This window comes from Acinonyx jubatus, chromosome X, assembly GCF_027475565.1.
Source record: "Acinonyx jubatus isolate Ajub_Pintada_27869175 chromosome X, VMU_Ajub_asm_v1.0, whole genome shotgun sequence".
Lineage (NCBI taxonomy): Eukaryota > Metazoa > Chordata > Mammalia > Carnivora > Felidae > Acinonyx > Acinonyx jubatus.
The window spans coordinates 98777667-98793150 of record NC_069389.1 but is presented as its reverse complement, the minus strand read 5'-3'; the positions used below and the strand labels follow the sequence as shown (position 1 = coordinate 98793150).

The 15484-nt window shown below is 36.1% G+C and overlaps 1 protein-coding gene across 8 annotated transcripts in view; it reads right to left on the bottom strand.

The window, feature by feature from the left end:
• Positions 1–443: 443 nt before the first annotated feature.
• STAG2 (stromal antigen 2) overlaps positions 444–15484 on the bottom strand; it is a 137389-nt gene continuing 122348 nt past the window's right edge. For 7 of the 8 annotated variants that reach the window (XM_053201630.1, XM_027054323.2, XM_053201632.1 and 4 more), the window contains 6 exons: positions 14855–15078; positions 11689–11878; positions 11488–11598; positions 8349–8475; positions 7105–7182; positions 444–2371 (listed from right to left, as the gene is read on the bottom strand). In XM_053201630.1, coding sequence (XP_053057605.1) covers positions 2348–2371; positions 7105–7182; positions 8349–8475; positions 11488–11598; positions 11689–11878; positions 14855–15078 — 754 coding nt within the window. In that variant the 3' untranslated portion in view covers positions 444–2347. The remainder of the gene's footprint in view (positions 2372–7104; positions 7183–8348; positions 8476–11487; positions 11599–11688; positions 11879–14854; positions 15079–15484) is intronic. The other variant, XM_027054326.2, reaches the window with a different exon arrangement.

The window sequence follows — 15484 nt, the reverse complement described above, 5'->3', positions numbered from 1 at the left end:
ACACTCATTCTCTAGCTCAGCACACACTGGTAATTTCCTTCCTAACACTCCTTATAAGTTTAATTATTTTGTTTACCCCACTAGATCTAGGAGGGAGGAACCTTATCTATCTTCTTCACTGTTAAGATGTCTAACACATGCCTAGCACATAGTACTCACTCGAATGTATCCTGGATAAATAATGCAGACATTTTAAAGAGCGTTTAACCCATACCAAATAAAAATTAAAGTAATAATGGTCACAAGTTTCTATTTTAAAGTAATAACCCAATTAGGGATTTAGTCTCATTTAAAAATACATGATTTATTAAAAATATAAAATGGCAATGTTCTCTATAAATTAACCTCACCGACACATGTTAAAGTCTGTGATGATGGATATGTTTTCTAAGCCATTTATAGCCACCCTCCTCCTTTAATTATAAAAGATAAAACATACAACATACTGTAGGTTTATTTTTATTCAAAAAGTTACTGTCTCAAGACATAAATACAAATCAGAAAACAGTACAATTAGGACAATAGAATGTGGAGGACAACAGGTTAGAGTAATATATAAAACATTTTTAGCTGGTTGAAAACAAAGCTGTAAGAACTGCTTTCACAAAGAAGTACTCCTTTCAAGAGTGAGAAACAAAATCAACTTAGGTTTAAAATCATATATACAGTCCTCTCAGCAGTTCTAGTAAATGCAGTGGTGTGAAAAACAACATAGGCAGTACTTTTTGCACATAACAATATTTGTAGATGGAAAATCTGTTTAGACAAGTCTGGTTTCATTTGTTATTAATCATGATTTAATAAAACAATTGTACTGTATCATGATCTTTTAGCTAACCTATGGTTTTTGGCTACCACAGCCCAATGCTTGTTGATTTCTGACTCTAAGAACTGGAAGCCTTTTGGTATTCACCCATCTGAAGATATTCTCGTATTGCAAGCATATTAAGGCATGGAATGATTAAAATAATATACCTCAAGAACTGAGAGACGACTGACAAAAGATAGATATACATGTAATATAAGTTAATATTTTGTTTTAAACGATGTCTAGCTGCCTAAGCCTCGCAAAATGAGTTGATGTCAAAATGGCAAGTAGCCACTTTCTGTTTTAAACTAATTTATTTGTGAAAGGACATAAAATGAAGTTTAAAGCTTAGCTTTCAAAGAATATTATGGGTTATGAATTCTATTATCCCATCTAATTTACATACAGAGGAAATGTACTGTAACCTGTTAGAAGTATCTTTAACCTGAAGACTGCTTGCAAAGACAGATAGATAAAACAATATAAAATACAAATTTAAAAATCATTTTAAAGCATGAACACTCATGCTTTTCTATTTTTAAACATTGTTAAACTTTCAATATATTTCTGAAACCTCATAATTTTAAGTTGGAATTTAAAAGTAAGAAAAAACTAAACAAACTGCGCAATTATAAAATCAGCACCAATTTATATATATATATAATTTTATTTAAAATTTAGATCCCTATTCCCACACTCTAATAAGCTGTATAATTTTTGTTTAGAATTTTTCTGCAAACATACTACAATAAGCTTCTTTTATTTGGAGACAAAATACAGTGGCACTACTGGAAGGAATATCACAACATTACATTTTTATCTTAAAGGACAAGCAAACTTTCAGGGCTGATAATGGGATAAGCATGTTTGAGACTGGTTACCTTCTGGCAGTTCACTGCATCTGGATATTTCTGAAAAGTATAGAGAAGCTCTTGGATTTTAAAAATATCTTAAAATACATTTTAGATGAAAAAATTGTAAAAGTTCTGCTTATAAGTTTACTTTTCTCCACAATTACAATATTTAAAAGAAAGCTTTGTTGATTGATGTTTTAAGCATTTAAATTTAGAATGCTAAAAACAATTCTATCCTATAATTTCAGGGCAGGGGAATAAATTCATCCTTAACTTTGTTTCTTGGATGTAAACAGAAATCCAGCAGAGGTCATCATTACTTAGTACACCCAGTAAATAAATGTGAGAGGATTCATGTCTGTACCAAATGCCTCTTTAGATTGTTATATTTTCTTTAAAAAAAGCATGAAATAATTGATTCAAAAGCCAACTAACAGCGCATAAATAAAATATTTACTTTCTAAGAAAAACTGTAGCTTATCATCAAATTGTTTACTTGTCCTTTACTTTTTTCAGGCAAACAAAACTGCCCCTCAATGCACTTGATCTTGGTAAGCGTAAGCATGTCATATTCTCCTTAGAGAAAAATCTGTACAGAATTTCACTGTATCTACCACACTTTATTTTAAAACTTCCTCTTCCACTTAGAAAATGACTTCACCACAGATTTAATTGTGTACTGGTATTAAAACATTGACACCCCAAGAACCTAATGAGAGAGAAGAAAAAAAATCTTGTTAAAATTGTCATTCATTTCTTTGTAAAACAGATCTGTATATATTACATTAATATTTGATAATACTAAGTTTAATAATATGCTAATAAAACCACTTTGAAAAATTCCCCTCCCTTCAGATCTTGAATTCTAAAATTGAAACGACCATAAATATGTAATGAAGTAACAACATCAGGCCTACTCAAGATGCTACTTACCTCACACATATAACTAAGAGCAGGGACCATGTCTCATGTATAGGTTTATTCACACCGTTGATGCCTAGATAATGCCCTGAACACACAGGCACTCAACATTTGTTGAATGGACAAATGAATGTGCTTCTTTACAATATACTTCTGGCACAGGCTCATTGGAAAGAGCTTAAGAATGTCTTGCAGACTTGGTATTTGCACTGTGAAGTGGGTATTGCTTTTAAAAAGGCATTTGAACACACGGACTAAAAATATCCAAGAAGAATACAAGTATGTAGAAAATCCAGAAAATCTAGTCCGAGTCAATGAACAGGACTACAAATTTTAATAAGTAATGTGAAATTTGGGCAAAGTAACTTACACTGATGCTTTTTTTTATACCACTCCAGTTGGGAAAATAAAGGTAAAATCTAATAATTACTTGTCACTAACTGAAAAAAGTAAAAGCATATGATGAATGGAGCCAACTCTCTCTTGTTCATCAAACAAAAACAAGACATAACTTTTTAGCTACATATACTAAAAGTTAGGCTATTCTACTAAAATTCCAGCATTTACTAGGACAATTAAGGAGTATTTTTAAATACTATAATGAGCTAAGATTGGGATTACAGGGTTCTTACTTGTAAATGAAAAATCATTTTTAAAAAAGTTACTGAACTCAGTACTTGTTCAGTACTCACTTGAAGGAAGTGAGTGTTTCCAGACCAGGAAACAAGTATCTATCTGACTACAGCCTCCTTATAATGAATTATCAAGTAAAGTATTTGGAATTCCCAGTAACGTGAACAAAGAGGATAAAATGCACCCCACTTCTTACCTGTCATTCACCAAAACCACCACCACTGTTCACCCCTTATTCCCCCCGACCCTCCAATAAAGTTTAGGATTCTCCTTTTTTGGCTAGAGTCAGAGTTCGGGTGGTTAGAGTATTTCCACCAAAGAAGCCTACATGATGTTTAAAGGTCCCTTCTAGCCATAATACTCTGTGACTTTGGGTAAGGAAACGTCTGATGAATTGAAGGATAAATCTTACTAGCAACTCTTAGTGTAGAGTATGGCATGAAGATGAACTCACGTTCTTTCCAGAATGCCTAACTAGAAATCATGTGAACATTTATTTTTTTGCTTTTGTACAGATTAGGTTGTAAGTAGATTCTTCTATAAGAACACAAAGTTAGCTCCATTAGACTGAACACTTCTTTTACCAATTTTATACTACAGATAATTCTAATATGAGAATCTTAACATAGAAGAATGACACCAATGACACTTATTTTCTTTTTGTGCTAACAAACATCTGTTTCTGATGTTAACATTAATAAACACTTAAGCATATCTTTAAAAAGTATAAACAGCAAGCTTTAGTGTGTCGTGGCAATAATGACCCACTAGTAGCAGAGAGCGACTACTGGCACAATGAAATAAACCAACACTGCTTCCAGACATTCAACTCACTAAACCGTAAGTGCAAAATCTTGTGTATATGCAACCCAAACCGAGCTGCTCAGTTTTGATGCTACCACTTCTGAATCTTGTGAATATCATGGTACAAAAGACTGTTTAGGATGTATTTAGTAATAAAGCATCTATACAGGATATTTTCGTTATTTTACTTAGAAGAAGAGAATCTTAGAACTGGGTATAAGGATTTAAGTCTCAATTTTACTATTGTTTTGATGACTCACTTATCATAGGCTTGAGTTAAAAACAGATGTAAGCTATTATATAAAGGCAAACACAGATTTTTACATTTAAAAATTTCTAGTATTCTATTTCTTAAGTTATTGTTGAGACAATATGAGGTAAAGTTTAATGTATATTTTAAGATAAATTAGTATCAACTTAATACATATATTAACTTAAACATATATATAAATATACATACATTTATATGGTCAAAGATAACTGAACCTTGAAAGATTACTGGCCACTCAGTTATGTGACTGCTGCCATCATGTGGTAACACTATAAAACTACAGAAACAGATGCATGTGCTCATTTTCCTAATTTTAGTGGAAACAGCTCAACTACTATCCTCTTAGTTATAACATTACCTATTCAACAAGACACGAGAATGCCAAAAAAAAAATCCTATAAGTAACAAGTAATTATTAGGTTCCTATCTGGCTTCACTCAGCTTGTAGTTTCTCTATAAGTTGCCAAAAATATATACGTATGGTTTACATTGCTGTTTCATTATTTTAGTAATCTCAAGTGAAGAACACCTTTTTGCAAACCTTTAGGCTCACTTTAGGTGAACACATGAAAAAATAAGAGATCTCTAACTGCCCTTATCGACTACAGTTAATCATTCCAATTTCTAAATTATGTTCTTGGTGTTTCTTCTAAATGATGTCTGATTTTAGTTCTGGAAAGTACAACAGCAGAGACAGCATGAGATTTTTTAAATCAAAAGAACTCTCATCAAATTACTACTCTGGCACTAGAGTTGTAAGACTAAACAAGCCGATGAACCATTTCTTCAGTCCCAAATTTGCTTGAGTGTAAAAATGAGGTCCTACCACCTTTCTCACATGGTAGCTGAGAGAATCCATCTAAATCATGCCTAGCACAGCATCAGGCACATTATGCTCTCAAATACTAGCTCTGTCCCTTTCACTTCAAAGGGATAGTCACTGTGAACTAGAATACAAACTCCTGGAGGGCAGGGAGAACATCGAACTCATTTTAGCACCAAAGTCCAGCCCAATAAATTGTTAGATTAATGCATTTCATTATAACTGCTTGAAAAGATTCTTTTAGTCCTCATCACAGTCACCACCCTCACATTTTATTTAACAAACTGAAGATACATATCCCTGGATTATCAGGGAACCATACACTTCAAAATGCACTTGAAACTATAGACTTATAGGTAGGCCTAGCTCACTTATGCTATTGAAAGTATGGTCAGCAGAAGCATCAACAGCACTTGTGAGATGCAGAATCTCAGGCCACACTGGAGACCAACTGAAGCAGATCTATAGTTGAATAAGATCTCCAGATGATTCATATGTGCACCAGAGACAAGAAACACTGATTTAAAGGACATCGAGGTGGCTTATCCAAAGATTCCTACACCCGCTGCTCTGTGACGGTGTGTCCTGACTCAGGTAACTGGCCTTATTAATCTAGTCTGTTGGTGTGAGTTAGTTTGTTAAAATTTTCCCAAGAACTATCTGAAGCAGATTATCAGGTGAGGAAGGGCTAGGAGAGAACAGCAGAAATTGGGGCACAGACTCAGAGGATGGTCGCCTGCGGTAGTAAGGGTTAGGAGGAAGGAGCACAAATGGGTAGACGATAAAAAATGAGATGGAAGGGGACTTAACAGATTTATTCATTTGACAAAACTAAACACCTATTATGCTGGGCAGAACTCAAAATGAATAAAATCATCACTGCCTGGCGTTAGGCCTACTGAGCGAAATGTAATAGCCTATTTCACTACACAGGTGTGGTAATTACCAAATTAAAAATGTACACAAAGTGGTACAAGAGCCCCCAAAAAAAGGCATTTATCTGGAGGGGTCAGCAAAAACTTCATAGGTAATGTCAGAACTATTAAAGGATGAATTCACTAGGAGAAAAAGGACAGGGGCAATTCTGGCAGAGAGAAAAGCTTATACAAAGTCATGGTGTCATGAAAGAGCATGGTGTGTATGGGAGGAACTATAAGACTTGGTATGGCTGGAGAGCAGGATACATGTAAGGAAAAAGTCAAGGTTAAGTTGGTGAGGGAGCAAGAACCCAAAAATTTTTGTTTGTCATGCTGAGGATCCAAAATTTTTTCTTAATGGCAATGGGGGGAAAAAAATCAATGAAAGGCCCTGAAGTTATGAGGGAGAGAACCAGATTTGCATTTTAGGAAGGTGACCACAAAAGAAATATAAAGGAGAAATATAAAAGGAAATATAAAGCAGTGGCAGCAAGAGGCAGTCTAAAGGCTACTTGCAATAGGCCAAGTAAAAACTGAAGTGGACTTGTACCAAGGCACTGTTGGGGACGATATGGCAGTGGGGACAAATATGAGAGGTACTTAAGACACAGTGAAAATACCTAACAATAACCAGTCTCTTTCCCCTTCTCTTTATTATCAAAGTTTATTCAAGTTCTATGTCTTACTATGTCTTCATATTATGATTATGGTTTCTCATTCATCCTATCCATCCATAAATGCCAAGGAAATATTTCTGAAACACAATTCTGATCATGCCATTCCCTCATTCAACATCCTTGGATGGGTAACTCAAGCCTACAGAAAGAGTCCAAATTCCTGAACATAATACTTAAGTCCCAGCTGGCCAAGGATTCAAGGGTACTTTTAAATCTGTCCCACCACTGTATCACCAACCCCCCTTCCTCCTGAAATCCCTTCTGTCTGCCTCTATTTCTCCTGTCCAACTGTTTTTATCCATTTTCAACGTGCTGTCCCAGCTCTTCAATCTCAAACTTAGGGATTGCCTGTACTTTTGATTTTGCAATCCTGGGGTACATTTAAATTGAACGTACTGATTCATCCATAATGGAAGCTGGATCAAAGAAATCGGGTTTCAGTTCTGTTCTTTCTCGTCTGTTCTTTGATGGTGGCTAAGGAAAAAAAGAAAAGGAAGAGAGTTGACAATCACTCTATCTATAAACCAGATAGCAGCTGAAAATATTGAAATTATTAAGTGCTCACGTGACATATATAATTGCAAGTGTACGTTACAATATTTTAAATACTGTATATTAAAACTACAGAATGCTTAAAAATACAAAAGCAAATCATTCACAAATAATTATTCTGAAAGATGAAAGCTAGAAAACTCACTTTTTTTGTTTTACTTTTAAAAAATGCCTCTCTCAAATCATTTTCCTTTACTATTATTTTTTATTATTTATTTAGAAGAGAGAGAGAGAGAGCGCGCGCAGGGGAGGGGCAGAGAGAGAGGGAGAGGGAGAAAATCCCAAGCACCCTCTGCGCTGACAGCGCAGACTCTATCTCACAAACTGTGAGATCATGACCTGAGCTGAAATCAAGAGTCGGATGCTTAACCATCAGAACCACCCAGGCGCCCCTCAAATCATTTTCCTTTAAAGACGCTGCATTACACAACTCTGAAGAGAACCCATGTTAACTGATTTCTTCCTTTGAAGGAGAACACAGCATAGTATACTAAGAAATAGAATCAGAAGACCTAGTTTATTAAGTCTCAGCATTATTGTTTCTTAGTTTCATCTCCTTGGATGGGCTAATTGCCTTAAGTTTCAATATCCTCAATCCTCCCAGCCTACCTCACAAAGCTGAATGAGGTATGTGGCAAGATGAAATAATGCAGAAGCATTTTATGTATGATAAAGCCCTAATCACATATGATATAATAAAGAATATATCCTTATATATGTATTTAATTTCCAAGTTTAAGTCTCAATACCAGGCTAGTATCAAATTACTAATGTATTGTTTTGATAATGGCAAATAAATGGAAAATGATAAGGTGATATGATACTTAGTATAATAGTAAGCAAAATGCAGTCTTTAAATCAATATATTCTTAAATTAATCTGAAAATCTGCCATCTTAAACTAAGAGTTAACAGCCTCATCAACCTCACCCTCTCCCCAATCCCTTCTCATATACCTAAACACCTAGCAACTATTTTATTTAATCTTTCTCCAAAACTTACTTTTCATGGCAGGTATTTCCTTTAATTCCAACTTAATTTCCAAAGGATATTAAATGAAAATCATACAGAAATCATTAAGTTTCTTACCAAGTCTATATCCATGGTGTCAAAATCCATTCCCTCGTTAAGATCTTCAATCCTCCCTTCTGAGGACATCATAACATCTTCAACAATTGGCTCTTCATCATCTTCCATTAGGCTTGTACCACGCCGACTAGAGAAATATAAAACAAGGTCAAGATCTGAACCAATGTTGTGACTATTAATATGCTGGCAGCAACTATGTAGCTCTCTATATTGAAGTGTAATGGAAAATGATGGAATTAAAGGTCAGGGAAAATGATTAGGCATTGATCATGTCATCAATGATGTCAAAACCCCAATGTTCACTGGTCTAAAAATGCTAAGGAGTTGTTTATTCTACATTACTTCAATACGTTTAGCTTGATAGTTCTGGTATCCCATATAAAAGTTCAATGAGAATTTCCCACATGGGAACAGACAAGATACCTCAAATCCTTTGTGAAAGTAGGCAGGGTACAAATTAATAAACAAATATAAAACAGAGACCATAGAAATGACATTTTCAGAACACAGATATTTTCACCAATATACAGTAACTTTACCCATCACTCACTCGAATTCACTCAGTACTTAATGTGTACCAGGCACTCACTCATTCATTCACATAGTGCCTACTACATGTCAGGCTTCTTTTATAGCCTATGGATGCAAGCAAAACAAAAAAGGAGAAATAAGACATGGTTCCTGCCCTCAAGGAGCTCACAGTCTACTACAGGAAAACAGAAATAATTAACTGTAACAAAATGTGGCAAATATTGCAAGAGAATCATGTACCAAGGGCTATAAAAGATTACTGAAAGAAGAGATTAATTCTGCTTCAGGAAGAAATAAGTAACATTTATGCTGAAACTTGGATTCTCTGTCCTACAAAAATCAAAACTAAGACATATATAGAAAAGTAAAATAAAAACTTAAGACCAAAAATTCTGTATGTTATCACATAATCACAAGGAATAAACTCAAATGTCAAGTTCACAAATTAGCCCAGACCAGCATAGAGGAGTCAACATAATAGCAAAACTGAAGGCAAGTAGTTCCCCAGTTTGGCCAATATTTCCTTCTTTTCTCACTCATTTAAAAATTCCCACCATCACCAAAATCAATTATTCACTTACAATTTACACAACTTATGTTGAGTCTTTAAAAATAATATAAAGATAGCAAGGCATGATGTCTCATCCAGGCTACCTGGAGAAATATGTTGACAATGGTTCCTATTTTCTAAGAGTTCTGGACAGTTAAATGACAATTTTATTGTATCTGGTAAAGGCAACTGTGAAGGAAATATGTGAATCATATTATAGAAAACCAGAAATCTATTGTGCATCTCATTTGGAGTATAAGGAAGATACATGTGATATAAACTATAAAAAAAAACAAAGAGATAATTTGGAAGTATTTCCAGTTGTAGAGCAGATGCCGTTACAGAGAAATCATTGTAAAACAAAAATATTTTAAAGTTTCAGGCAACAGACTACTTATGGCACCACAACCAAAAGACTCCTATGGTAATAATTATTTAAATGAGATAATCTCTTACAGTCAGCTGTGGAAGTTCAACAGGAATTAAAACAAACTTCAAATAAAAGAATAATGATAAATGGCACTGAGTAATGAGCTGCTACGGAAGATCTTAGAGACTGGCAGAAAACTTTCAGGGGGAGAGATAAGGACCAAATGACTGTACGGTAGAATTCCAGAATGTCTGAACTGGTGACTGGTTGGAAGCTAGGAAATTAGCTGTTGAATCCACCATGAAACAAGAACATATTAAGGGGAATGTAGCCACGGGAAAAGAGAACAGAGGGCAGAACCAAGTCATAGTATAGATGATGACCCTATCAGCCATGTCAGGATCAGAATCTATACATGTGATAGAGTGTACGTAACTGTAGAGGTTCCTAAGGCCATAACTAAGGTGAATTCTAATAGGTTACCAAGCATGTGATAAGTGATCACTTCTCAAGAAAAACAGGTGAAGTTCTCATCATTTAAAAACAAAATGAAACGAAACATGAATTTTAAAAAGAAGGTAACAATTACTGTCTCCCAGTATTAAAACATATACCACATTATGTTACAAATACAAAACTTTCAAACTCAAAACTTAAATAATCAGAATCATCAGATCTTCCCTTTGTACCAATCATCTAAAGACTGATTTTCTACCATTTCTTCTGGAGCCAAAGCTAATAAAGATTCATAAAACCCTCATACAGATTCCAGTAAAAACAAAGTATTTAAAAGTTATACTACAATTTTTTTTTTTTTGCATTGGACATTTATTCATTCAACGAACATTTGCTTAGCACGTTTTATGTGCCAAGCACCAACAGGCAATGAAAGTGGTCCCTGCCCTTAAGGAGCTCACAGTCTAGAGAAAGGGACAAATTCGTAAACAATTACAGTACAATGTGGTAAGTGCTGTAAGAAATATGAATACACAGAGTGCTATGGGAGCACAGATGACCACAGCTTCACTTAAGGTGACACCCGAGCTTATTCTTTCACAGTGCTTTTACCACCTGCCAAGGAATGGGGGGTATCATACTAGTATGTAGGCAGGGGGCATATGTTTTGAAAGATCTTGCATGCCATGAGCTAAGGAGTTTGGACTTTATCCTGTAGGCAATGGGGAGCCATGGAAAGGTTTTAAGTCAAAGAGTTACATGACCAGATTCTTATTCTACAATAGTCATTTTTGATGGTAGTTGAATGATGGAGTGGTGGGGGGGAGTGAGGGGAGGAGTCTGGTGAGAGGATAAATGGGAGATTTGAGGGAAAGAAACAAGTTAGAAAGCTAATACAATGGTTCAGATGAGGGATGAGGGCCTGAACTAAGCTGGGGAATCAATTAAGATGTAACAAAACTGAATTTTTAAGCTATAATTCTGTGTACCAAAATAAACAAGGATTCAAATTTAACCTTTTCCAACAGATCAACCTAAGATTGGTCCTTTAGCTAACTAGTGAATATTTAACTTTGGAAGTTTTCTTCTGTTGGAAAGACCAATTTTTAGTTCCTTGATTATTTCAGCTTACTCTAGAGTTTGCTGAAATTTTTAGGTAAGGCACACATTAAAATATGTGAAAATGAATTAGTGAACTTCCTAGACTCAGACAATAAGGCACTCTCACTTACATGGCATGCTGGAGATTAGTTCGCAGTTTAACATAGCTCATTGCTGCTCTCTCCTGCTGTTGCCTTGCTTCCTCGTGTTGTCTTTGAGCTAACATCCATGTTACCTGCGTGCTTCAAGGAGAATTTTATTCTTCTTTTAACTTAACTTTTTTCTATATAATTAATAAAGTTATAGTACAGAAAATAATCAAATGTACTTACTTATAATCAAGAGGAGTTTGATGATGTTCAGTCTGCATTGGATAGACGCTCATGAAGCTATCCTCAGGTCGTAATCTTTTGGGCTCTCTCATAATCGTTGAGGTGAGTTGTGGTGTCTGCATCATAACTGGGGTGTGCAGTGTTTGTTCTCTGCTTAACCACATACTGTCACTACTACTGCTTTCTTCAGCTAAATGAGAAAATTGATGGCAATAAAGTTCAGTAACTAATTTTGACGAACGAAATGTCTCACATAACCTGTTCAGTTCAACAAATAACTGGCTGTTTTTCCCATGCTAGTGCTTGAAACAGGGGGATACACCAAGGTATGTAAAGTGCAGTCCCTGTCCTTGGAGACAAAGAAAACACACACAATGACAACACGGTGTAAGTGCTACAAGAGAGGGGAGCACAGGTGGAATGGGAGCAATGAAAAGGATCAGAGCCAACTACCCAAAAGTGACTTCTAACTATAGTAGATACTGCGTCAACCGTGACATTTGCCAGGCAGGGGGAAGAACATAAACAAAAACACTGAGGCACGAAACTACAATGACTGAACCATACTAACTTGCTGACATTCAGCAGGTTTTGACCTGCAAAGACGGCAATTTCATATGGTTCAGACTAAGAGTTTGGTACTCCTAGGGCAAGTGGCAAAAGGTAAGGCTGGATAAAGAGGCAGGAACCAATTTGCAGCAAGTCTTACAAGCTGTGCTAAGGTGACAGGAATGACCACTGAAGTTTTATGGAAGAGAAGCAATGTGGTTCAGTTACGGGTCTTAATCAAAGTATGTGGTGGCAGTGTAGAAGGCAGACTGAGGAGCATGAGGACTAGTGAGCACACGAGCTAGTTAGGAGGCTAGGTGGGAAGAGAAACGGAGACAATGGAAGAATGATTCCTAGTTTATAGGATGCTCGCCAACTCCAAGGGGAGCACAAATCCATATACTGGACTAACAACACTAGATTTCACACCTGCAAAAGCTATTTGTTTTCAAATCTGTAGATGCTGCCATGATTAATAAAAGACAAATTCACATGCAAGTGTTACTGAATTCATAGTAATTTTTTTTAAATCACTGATTTGGGAGGTGAAATTGTAGCACTTGAGGACGGACTGAACAGGAATTTGCAGGAAAACGGTTTTATTAGAAAATTACACATGTGCATACAGAGGTGTTTTTAAGAAAAGAGTGGAAAGAAAAATGTACTAGTAGCTAATGCCCTAGTAACAAATAGATTAGATGTAAAATTTCACAACCTGCAATATAATTACATGACACCTTAAGTTCTACTGTGTCAGGCTCCAGTTCTCTCTTCAAAATTGCACTGATCTGGACAATCTATCAGTAGTCATCCTTCCAAGCTACTAATGCCCCAATTTCTATGGCTTTCTCCAAAAATCTGTTAAAGAGTATTGACTCTTTCTGTAAAAGTTGAACTATCTGGTTTGATCATCTACCCTCAAGATGTTATATAAATACCAATTCATTTGTGCTCCATGTAGTCTATAGAAAAGGAGAGATCTGATGGCTTGGCATTAAGCTGTTAACTACTATTTGTTCAGATGAGAAAAACTTGTAGTGATATGCAGGATATATCATCTTTTAATTGGATAATTTTTCTACTTAAAAAAATTATTTTAACTTCCTATAAACCACTAACCCTATTTTAACTGGTCAGGAACACTGTACAAGAGATTTCCCCACAGACCAAGACATTGGAACTGTATAACCAACCAAGTCTAGATCTAAGGGTACCAGTTGTAAGTTCATGCGTTTCTATTACTGGACAAAAGATACAACCATTAATCCACAGACAACCAAGTACTGAACACTATATACCTGACGATGGCTGAAGAATTATGTGGCAATTAGAAAATACGGCCCCCAAATCTTTGACACTCCTCACATTAAGAGGTGGAAGATTTATGTTCCATCCCCTTGAAGCTGAGCTCTGACTGCTTGGTCAAGAGAATATGGTGGAATACGCTTGGTCAACAGAATATGCTATGCCACTCTCTGGCCTTAAAAAACTGGCAGCTTCTACTTCCTGTGGCTCCTCAGACACTTGCTCTTAGAGCCCAGTCACATACTGTGAGAAAGCCAAACAGCCACATGGAGAGGTCACACGTAGGTGTTCTGGCAGACAAGACAGTTAAAGTCCAAGGTGATAGCTAGCACCAGATACTATCTATAAGTGACAGTGCCTCCATAGGATTTGTCACCAGTCTTTGAGTCTTCCTAGCTGAAGCATCAGACAGACACCATGTCCCTTATATGTCCTAAGTTTTGGGGTAGTTTGTTATTCAGCAATAACTGGAACAAACTTTGGCAACTCCACTAATTTGTTTAAAGGTTCCGAAGGAGAGGGAAAAAGTCCCCAGGCCCATTATGAACCAGCCCTACAGTGCTAGGAGTCCAAGAGATTCAAGCATCATAATGTATTCTTATTTCTAAGATTCCAGATGGAAATTTGTATCTATACCAAGTTCCTCATGATAAATGACCTCTTCACAGAAACTCAAAGTCAGAACCTCTCTGAATCTGTTGCTCCACACTTAAATAATCTCGTTTCTTAGGTAACATTAGCTCTGTAATACTTAGTCCATATCCCTATGCATATACAGTGTAGCATAGTGATTAAAAAGCATGGGTTCTAGGGGCGCCTGGGTGGCTCAGTCAGTTGAGCATCCAACTCTCGATTTCGGCTCAGGTTGTGATCCCAGGGTCGTGGCTTGAGCCCCATGTCAGGCTCCACGCTGAGCGTGGAGTCCGCTTAGGATTTTCTCTCTTTCTTCCTCTGCCCATCCCCCCAGTTTGTGCTCTCTCTCCAAAATTAAAAAAAAAAAAAAAAGCAGGGGTTCTGGAGTAAGATTGCCTGGGTACTAAATAATTGTGTGACCTCAGGTTAAGTTACTTAACCAAGCCACTCTACTAGTTTTCTCATCTGAAAAATGAGGATGTACCTAAAGAGTTATGAGAACTGAATTTATGTATATTAAATGCTTAAAACGCTAAACTTACACGTAACTAGACACACTGTACTGTACAAGGTATTATTTAACAACACATAGCTCAAATTTAACACTAAGGTGAACCTAATGACAATTCTGTTGGTAAACATAAGGGATACGTATAAAGAGAATCAACTATATTCTTACTGAGTGAAAGTTGCATGCCTTCAACCACTTTCCGTTTTCCTGTAGATGGTTTTGATTTTTTACTCCGCACAGTTGACCCTCGACTGCTGATACCACTAATGACTGACATGGTGTCATCATCACCACCAGCTAGCAAAGAATTTCGGTAAGACATCAGTGGAAGCCACACATCTTCTCTTCGGAGTGACATCTGAAAGGTCATGAACTTTTCCAAGTAAACATACCTTAAAAAGAAGTAGAAACCATTAGCTTTGATACATAAAACTGCCATGGTTCCCCCCCCCCACCGCCAATTTTTATTTATTCCTCCTAATAATCTTAAGGCTCACATACCATATGGAACAGTCAATGATTTAATTAGACTTAAACAAAAAGTAAATTAGAATGAAACAAACATTTCCTCAAAACACACAGTAACAACTGAAGGATTTTAGTGTTTTCTTTTCCATTATGTTTCTTTCTGTTCTATCCTAACTTTACAGGTCTTCTGCTAGGAGAACCAAATAATATTTCTGGAAAGAGAACTGGATTGAAAATCACACAAATTTGGGTTCTAGTCCCAGTTCCACCAAGCCCTAGCTGTACATGCAGGGACACATTACTTCATGATTCAATCTCAGCCTCATCGGT